Genomic DNA, 9,771 nt, shown 5'->3' with positions numbered 1-9,771 from the left:
TCAATCTTAAAACAATTACAAATTACTACATAATTTATGCTTTGCCAAACAAAAAAACCAAACAAGTCATTACATTGTTTCTGTATTACTTTACGGTTTTCAGTAAATAAAAGTACATATTGAATAGTTTCTGTATTACTGTATAGTTTTCAGTAAAGAAAATCATTACATTGCCTTTACATTACTATTGAGTTCTACAGTGTTACGTCACGATACCACGTGATACTAATGCGTTGCTATCGGCGACACAAAATGCGTTCAACCAACACCATTTTCTCCACTGACAAACCATTGATCCCAATTTCTAACATAATTATTAAGAAGTTGTATCTTAATTTTTCTTTGTAAATGTTAATTGATGATTAAATATGTGTTCGCTAACTAACATAATGCGAGCTTTTTGTGTTTTTAATACATTTTGATGGTAAATTATTAGGTTTTAAAATGCCTATTCCAGAAAGTCTATTCTAAACCAACCAATGTCCAGAGGGCGCCACCTGGTGTTATGACGACACGAGTGTGGTACTCTATAAGGATCTCAGTAAAACAAAACAAATAATAACATTTTTCTGTATGTAAAGACCACAGTATAAAAACCAAAACATACATGTATTACATTATATAGCTCTCATTAGATAAAAAACCCCAAATAATTAATTTGTTTATGCATCAATGTAGGGCCCTCAGTAAAAAACATTTACTGATGCAAATAATTATATATATATCAACATTATGTATACATGTATACATATCAACATTAAGAGAATACTGTAGAATATACTTTAACTGTACTCATAATGATGGTAGTACTTAATGCATTAATCGTTATAAATATTAATTTTATACAAATATATTCTCTCAAACAACAACCGAGTTCTGTATATTTTAATATTTTCTATAATTTGATTGATAGTTCATTTCCCAATGCCTTTGACTGAGATAATACTGTGCAATTACATTGTATTTACACCTAGCTTTCCATAGTTACACAGCTAGTTTTTATTATAATTACACAACTAGTACCTCTCAAGCTACACAAGTCTATGTAACTAAAAGTTCTCTTGAAACCTTTCATTATGGCCAACAGTATATTCATCATCTATGTAAAAAGAATCAGAAAGGGAGGTGGGGGTGAGGAAGAAAGCAGGGAGAGGGGGTGTGGGTTTTTGTGTCCGAGGCTCTATCGGTTTATCCACCTTCGCATGTTCTCCTCCCAGTGAGGGTTTCCCCCTTCATCGTCTGTTTTGAAATTTGTATCATCATCTGTGGCTCCATCATCGGTCTGTCTTCTGATATTCTGTGAAAATATGGTTCATATTTTGTAAACATTTTTGACAAATCAGTGTTTGCCTGTTCACAAATGTTTGCGGAAAAAACCTTACAAATGATTGGGTGGGAACCCACGACCTCCAGATAACTAGCCTGGTGTCTTAAACAATCAAAAACCAAGTGTGCGCTTGGTGGCCAGTCATAAATCCGATCCTCAAGTAGCAGCGGATACTGCAATGCGATACCAATGATTTTTTTTAAATTTTTTTTTTGACTTAAGCAAGTCTGAAGTTATCAGGGGATTTCAGTCTGTAAAATATCACACTGATGATGCAGTAACCTAGGTTAGGGTAGTATTAAGTGCACTGGTGTTCAAATATATTGTGTGAAAATAGGGGTGATATTTTGTATACATATTTTACTCAAGCAAGTGTGAATTTAGCAGCGGATTTCCATCTATCAAATTGATGATGCAGTGATTTATTTTAGGGTAGTAAATAAGTGCATTGGTGTTCAAACCCATTAGTAATTCTCTTTTACTTCTGTGTGGAAGGAAAGAGGAAATGCGAATGAAGTACCTTGCACTAGAAAGTGAAGTGTACAGCGAGTTCCAATCACAGTATTGGGTCTGAATTGCAATTTCTGCATCACACAGCCCCACACACATGAGCTTTGGGAAGTAGAGTAACTTTTGTTTTCGAGAAAAATTCTGAAATTTTTGGTAATTAAGGATTTAACCTAGGTGCTTGGGATTGTAAGGAGAAGGCTTTAGACACCAAAACATGTTTTTCAAATTTAAACCAAAAAACTTTAAAAAACAAACATTTGTACAAACCTACCCGTCCTGCATCCAAAAGTTCGTCATCTGTGTGACGTGGAAGTTCATCATCTGTTCGCATAACATATTCATCATCTGTACGTACTATACTCTCATCGTCTGTTCGGATATACGAATCAGCATCATCAGATTGCAAGTATCTGTTGGAATTCAATTTCATTTATCAAATAATCTTTAAATAATATTACTGAAATCTGTATAATAACTAATAGTGATAACTATTAATATGGTAAAATGGATCTAATTTGAGACATTAAATTTTCATTTTCATTTCATTTTGAATCAATTAAAATGACCTTCTGTGACTCAATTGAGCCTGAATTCCCAACATTAAAATTGCACCAGAACAAAGACACTATATTTTGGAGCCATTTAAGAGATTTCTATTTGCACGCCGGCGACTCACTCATCTCTGACCGTCCTACATTCTCTGCACAACATAGATTTGTGCCAAAGTGCATCCTAGAATCAAGGTGACAACAAGAACGTTCTCGCATGCGCAGATGACTAGGTCCTGCCATCGTAGAATCGAAAGCACTTTATAAAAAAGAAGAGTTAAGGATGTCTCAACATTAAAGAAACTTCAGGATTAGTGGTGAGAATGTATCTTAAACATCAAGCTACAGCTCAACCTATACACTCATAATGAAACAAAAGGTGGTACAATTAAAGTTTTCAAGAAAAAAGTAACAACAAAAAGAGTCAATATCATTTAATAAGCATTAAAAGTAAAAAATATATAATATAGTTATATCATTTAAGGTTAAAACAGACATAGAACACACACACACATGTGATGTATTTCAACGTAGTTAGATGTGTATAAGAGACAGGCACGTAACCGCTTACAATCGGATACAATATAGTTATTTTTGTATATGAAGTGATATGAAGGGGTGACTAAAATTAATACTGTGTTCATTTTGAATTTAGTATTACTTTTTCAGTGAAGCTTTATTGCAAATTTGTCCTTTTATTATATTGATATAATAAGTAGAACTAATTTAGAATGAGTGGGATGAAAATGAGGATAAAATTAATACTAATTAATGAAGGTATAATTAATGAGTGGGTTGTAAATCAGAATAACGCATAAAGGTCAAATAACAATACTGAAGGACAAATTAATGAGTGGGTTGTTAATATGAAGATTGGAATATGTAAGAACATTATAATCAGTGAAGGTAAAAATATAAGACTATCAACACGGATCAGATTAATTAAAAAGCTAGCAGGCATGACATAATGATGACAGAATGATGAGTTGACAGTGATGATAACATGGTGGTGTAACATAATAGCCATAATGATGATAATAATGTTATTATATGTAAATTAATGTGGAGTAGCAAAATAATATAATAATATGCCAAACAACATTAAACACTACTGATGGCTGAAAATAGGTTATTCTTCTTCTCTAGTACCTTTCGGACCTATGGTGGGTGTACAGTACTTTGCCAGGAAAAATATTCCACAACATTACTTAACAATGAAACACATAGCTTTAATAAATTGTTTTCCCATATTGATTGAAATAACAATCTTGGAGTTATCAGCCGTCATAATGGATGTTGACTATTAATAATTCCCTTCATGTTAGTTTAGTCTAAACTAAATATTACTTTAAATAATATGTTAGATTTATATAGTGCTTAATGCCAACTATGGATGTTTGACTATTAATAATAATAATCATAATAATAATAATAATAATCATAATAAAAATAATCATAATAGTAATTCAATTATTTTATCGATGGTAGTCATTGTATTTTTCTTGTAAATTGTTATATTTTCTATAGTGACTGTTTTTATGTTTTTTTATATTTGTTTTACATTTTATAATATATGTGATGACGAGCAGAAGAATTTCCCTTGTGGAACAATAAAGTTATCTTATCTTATCTTATCTTATCTTCATGTTGGTTTAGTCTAAACTAAATATTACTTAATAATATGTTAGACTTATATAGCGCTTAATGCCAACAAGGCCTCTAAGCGCTCCACATTATTATCCCTGGTCACAGGAACAAGCACACACGAAACACACTCAACTCCCTGGAGAGAATTTCATAATGTTCCAGCTGTAATCAGTGTATTTTGTGTTTGGACCTTCCAGGAACCCACTTGTACTCTTAGGTGGAGAGAACAACTATAGGTAAAGTGCCTTGCCAAAGGACACAAGCAAACTGCACAGCGAAGGATTGAACCTCTGACCTAAAGGTTGAGAAGTAGAACCACAACCACTGTTTCTTATATTCAATTTAGCTAGGTACTGTGATGATAATTATTCATTAAAAATACCTATATTTATATATTATGTACACAATTTGCAAAATTATATGTCAAATTTTGTAAAATGACCCTTTTTGATACAATAAATTAAATATAAGATTCAATCAAGTTGGTTAGCTTCATTTAGAAACATAAGCAGTTAGAACATTCGTTAAGTGCATCTGAAATTATTACAGTACCATCATTTTCTTGATGATTTTCTGTAAAATATGAGTTAATAATCACAGCAAATTTTATGTTATTCAGTGATTATAGTCAAACAAAGCTGCAGTTTATTATCATGGATTTTTAGGAGCTTTGTGAGGTGACTCATGCCACTTACGAGTCGGAAGATTGAGCCTCCGAACTTGATTTACTGTACGTTGTTGTCTCTTTTACGAGATGTATTTCAACGTAGTTTCTTCTACATCGCCTAGGACGTACAACAAGCCTGATTTATGAAAGAATGGAATGAGTAAAAAGAAACAAAAAAGAAAACATGCTTGAAATCAGGGATGTGCACAGGAGGAGGTATGATGAGCTGTCTGATCTCAAGTTCTTTTCTGATGTTTGTAGTGGGGTGCACAGCTGGCCAGGACCACCCTACATTTGTAAAAATTTACAAAAATGGAAATAAAATATTCAAATTTAAAATCTCAATGAGTGTCATTCCCATGCATCTAAAGGTGATATATAATAATTTGCTTTATGACTCCCAGTATAGAATAGACTATAGGTAGTTGATTAGACCTTTGTGACGCTCATGGAGGGGGGGGGGGGTGTCTAAGAGACAAGGTAGCATAGCTCCCGTCGGGAAGTAGTCAATAATTTTTTCGAGGATCACAGCTTTGAAAATAAATTTTTACCATCCAAGAGTGCCATTTCCAAGCGTCTAGAAGGGCCTATTCTTAAAATAGGTGTGAACTACCTACTGGGCCCCCGTCAGAAAATTTCCGGATCTGCCACAACTCCATTTCAAACTTCAAGCATGACTAAAGATGAACTTCATTTAAACATTTTAGTTCTATTAATAGTATGAAACTACAAAATTTTGTAATAATGATTAAATGGAAATGAGCAATGCAATGGTGGTAAGAGGGCAATATTCAAATTTGGTAGTGCACAACCCTGATTGAAATGACGAAGAAAGAAAACAGCCATAAAAAGAAGAAAATGATATTGAAATAAAAGATGAGGATTAGTAAAATGTGTATGAACAATAAGAACATAGAAAAATAAAGAGCAACAGATTTGAGAATGAGCATCCCAACTTTCTAGCTATAGGTCCATGAATCCAACTGTGAAAAAAAATGTGGCATTGAGATAACTACAATCGGTTAAACATCTCCAGTAATATTAATGGCAGTAGCTAGTAGTTACTCCTGTCTTAGAAGAAACTCCTAATTTTGGTTTGATGTTATTGTCCTAAATTAATTCATTCTTCCAATAACATCCAATCAAGATTTAGGAATTTGTTTAAGACTCGTGTAAAAAAGCCACTACCTTAGTAATATTTAATACCTTGGTCTATGATCAGTATCTGTCTATGGTCCTAACACTTTCACTGTGGCAATAGCAATGCATCCAACTCAATGCTCTCTTTTACACTATCAGAAATGTGTCTGATCAAATGGAGTGAGTTAAAAGCACTTACGAATCGGAGGTATTTGCTGTTGGCCCTGTTCGCATTGTCTTTGCTTCTTTTCTCATGTTGATCTGCGCCAAGAAGTCGCCATCTGCCCTACGAGATCTTGGTGAAGAATTCCATCCACCCGATGAGTCTGGTGTTTGAGGACTGTTCCCGGTATTGCTATCTGTATCACAAGAAATAATAAGAAAATATATTAATTTCACAAAAAGCCAAAGACAAGTATCGTCTTTGGATGTCTAGTTGCTGATTAATAATAATAAAAATAATTAATTAATTAAACTGAATTTGGCTTTTTCGGTGTAAAAAACACCAAGAGTAACTAATGAAAGTCTGAAGAATAATATCCAGAGGTGTCCTTCTGGTGGTATGGTTGATTAGGTAGTACAGCAAGAAAAAATATTTTCCAAAGAGGGTTCCGCATTTTATAATGTACATATGGTCATATATTGTCTTGTTCTTGTTTTCAATTGAATGCTAATAATTTAAGTAAATATTAGCAATTCCAATACTGGACTCTTCTATGACTGTAAAAAGATAAACATCCTGAATGCTTATTTTTGATTGGATATGATGCAACACATAGCTGGTTATCCTGGCAAAACTATCAAGATTTGATGTCATATTAAGAAGCAACTTTAAATAAAAAATATATAACCATTACATAAATAAATATAAGCATTACATAAATAAATGAAATAAATGTGTTTGACTTACAACTAGATTGCCTGGAGCCATTCCTAACTTGCTTAGTGTCTTCGTCTTTTTCATCATCATCATCAGCTTCTTAAACAAATCATAGATTTTATTAATTGCTGCGAAGCAGCCAATTCATATTCTTGACAGCAATTTGACCTCTGAAAGGTCATTGTTTGTCAAAAATTAATCGCCTGAGACAACTGAAAAGCGGAGTTTCCTTCTTTCGTTCTGCCGGGTAAAATCAATTACTTTAGGCGATGTTTGTAGACTAACCTACTTGTACCAACGTCGGCATGTCGCGACGCTGGAGTACTATTCAGCGTTTTTACTATATTTCTAAGTTTCCTATTTCTACGTTTAATCGGCTCATGTCTCAGCTTTTATTATCATCATCGTCTTTCATCATCATTGCAATCATTCAACAGATGTTTATAAGACGCTTGTTGTAGACTGGCATAGTGTTTGCGGAAATAAATACCATTTTATACACATGCTCAGATCGATTCGCCAGCAGCGAGTCATCGCCAGCAGCAGCAAGCCATCGCCAGCAGAGAGATGTCACTGCAGCAAAACACTATTGTACCAACGCTGTTCTAATAATATATAGACAATGTGTCGTGCTCATATTATTTGTTATATTTTTATTATTCATTATTTTCACTTGACTCGCATAAATAACTTTGTTCGAAGAACATTTTATGCAGTTGTACTTCGCAGCACTTCACTTGCAATTTGCAATTTCTAGTAATATAATATATATAGTAACATAAATAATATTAAAGATTATAGACATAACCAATAATGTAGAGTGGCAATCATTATGAAAAAATGTATTAAACTACAATGACAATAACAATGAACATTAAAATATTAGTTAATAATAAAAGAAGTACAACCAAATACAACCCCCAACACTAAAGAAAAAAATGCAAAATCTCACCAGAATTGAGCTCCTTCACCAGAGATGACATAGCATTGGTCACAGAGTCTGCAGCAACGAGAAGATCATTCCGTAGGTTCCTGGATGTCTTTCCTGTAGATGGATCAAATGCATGCTTAACATCACCCTCAACACCTGCTAATGGTTCCCCTTGACTGGATCCTGCTGAACGATGCGTGGGAGTTGAAAAGCCAGGTCGTGGACTATGCACTGGACTTGTCTTAGGCGATCCTTGATTCTAGAGACAGAATGAACAGTAAACAATGAGGTTATTATACATTTCATTGAAATTCAAACAAATAGTTTAAATATCCATAATTTACATTCAGTTCAGTGGATATCGGGCTGAAATGAGGAATTACAAAATTTAGCGAATAATCCAAAAAGTTTTATAGAATAAAAAAAAACTTGTAAATAGTGAACAAACTGGTAAGGCACTTTCCTGGTTAAGAAAAAAAATAAGCAACTGGGCCAAAGCCTTTAATTACAAAGTTGACTCATAAGAAGAAGAAAATGTATTATACCTTAAGAAGTTTCATCAATCCCTCTAGCTGCACCATCAGCTCTCTTCTACTATCCTGCAGAGCTGCCATTCTCAGTTCCAGTTCATCCTTCCTCTGGCGTAGCAGTCGTAGCTCTGCCAGCAGCGTGGGGTTGCGGTGCAGACTCGTTGATTTCACCGCTTCCTCATGTTCCTGCTTTAGTCGCTGGATTTCTTTCATAATCTCACGGTTCTTAGCTTCAAGCTGGGCAAGAAGTTGACGTTGACTACGGTTTGTATCTAACTCTGATGGAATTTCTGATGCGGAAACCTTGAGGATATTGAAGTTTGATGAAAAGACAAGGTGCTAAATATCATTTTCCCACAAGTGACATTGAACTTTAAAATCATTTGTTAAACATTAGAATATCAACATCCTATCACAAGTCAGAAATCTTAAATAATTGGAATAAGAGGAATACAATGATGAAAAGCACGATCAGAATGATTAATTACATGAATAACTTACAGTGTTTTTAGCAGAGGCTAAGCAAGCAGTATAACGAGCTATTAGTCTATGCTCATCATCCAACCGTGAAGGATCACTCGCGTTGTTCAATCTGCGAGCGAAAAATAAAAATTGTTTTATTCATGAATCGTAATTCATTTTATTTTTATAATTACTTAAGTAATTGTTTGGATTTCAGGAACTGAAATTTCTATACAGGAACAAAAATATGGGAATATTTTTGTCTCTGATTAATATCCTATTTAAAAAAAAATATATTTCAAATAATTTTTAAAACACTCTGCTTAATATCCTATTTAAAACAAATTGTATTTCAAATAATTTTTAAAACACTCTGCTTAATATCCTATTTAAAAAAAATTGTATTTCAAATAGTTTTTAAAACACTGTTACAATTTTTTCTTTACTGAAATTCCTTTTATCAAAAATCCATCTTTCAGTTTATTATGATCTTGATCTTCAAAAGCATGCTAATATAGATTAGAAGGAAGGGGGAGGGGGGAGGAAGGGATTAATTTAAGCGGTTTTGAGTTAATTTTTAAGTTTTAGTTGTTCTTTTAATTTGATGTATCTTGTAATCATTTGTCATTTGTTTGTAAAGTTTTGTGTTTTGGACACCAACTTTGCTTTTCGAAAGTCCAAAGTCCAAATAATAATAACTATATAATAATAATAATAATAATAATAATAATAATAATAGAACAGAAAAAAATTGTGATGTTTACTTTCAACAAAAAAACCCAAATTATAGGATGGAGTTGCTAATATAATAATAATAATAATAATAATAATAATAATAATAATAATAATAATAATAATAATAATAATAATAATAGAACAGAAATAATTTATGTTTACTTTCATAAACCTAAGTTCTTTTACTTAAAAAAAACCCCAAATTATAGGATGGAGTTGCTAATAATAATAATAATAATAATAATAATAATAATAATAATAATAATAATAGAACAGAAAAACATTATGTGATGTTCACTTTCATAAACCTAAGTTCTTTTATTTAAAAAAAAAAACAAATTATAGGATGGAGTTGCTAATAATAATAATAATAATAATAATAATAACAATAATA

At 32.5% G+C, this 9,771-nt stretch overlaps 1 protein-coding gene across 7 annotated transcripts in view; it reads right to left on the bottom strand.

Annotated features, from left to right (window-relative positions):
• Positions 1-336: 336 nt before the first annotated feature.
• The window catches only part of LOC117118254 (dystrobrevin beta-like), a 64,280-nt gene continuing 54,845 nt past the window's right edge, over positions 337-9,771 (bottom strand). For 4 of the 7 annotated variants that reach the window (XM_033262789.1, XM_033262790.1, XM_033262787.1 and 1 more), the window contains exons 11-18: positions 8,682-8,772; positions 8,196-8,483; positions 7,672-7,909; positions 6,750-6,818; positions 6,039-6,198; positions 4,728-4,835; positions 2,109-2,247; positions 337-1,297 (exon numbers count right to left, since the gene is read on the bottom strand). In XM_033262789.1, coding sequence (XP_033118680.1) covers positions 1,181-1,297; positions 2,109-2,247; positions 4,728-4,835; positions 6,039-6,198; positions 6,750-6,818; positions 7,672-7,909; positions 8,196-8,483; positions 8,682-8,772 — 1,210 coding nt within the window. In that variant the 3' untranslated portion in view covers positions 337-1,180. Of the gene's footprint in view, positions 1,298-2,104; positions 2,248-4,727; positions 4,836-6,038; positions 6,199-6,749; positions 6,819-7,671; positions 7,910-8,195; positions 8,484-8,681; positions 8,773-9,771 lie in introns of all 7 variants that reach the window. The other 3 variants (XM_033262792.1, XM_033262788.1, XM_033262793.1) reach the window with 3 other exon arrangements.

Source organism: Anneissia japonica, unplaced genomic scaffold (assembly GCF_011630105.1).
Source record: "Anneissia japonica isolate Jap-2015-1 unplaced genomic scaffold, ASM1163010v1 scaffold288059_len961885_cov194, whole genome shotgun sequence".
NCBI classification, from domain to species: domain Eukaryota; kingdom Metazoa; phylum Echinodermata; class Crinoidea; order Comatulida; family Comatulidae; genus Anneissia; species Anneissia japonica.
Note: the sequence above shows the minus strand (reverse complement) of the source record. Positions and strands in the feature narration are given on the sequence as shown.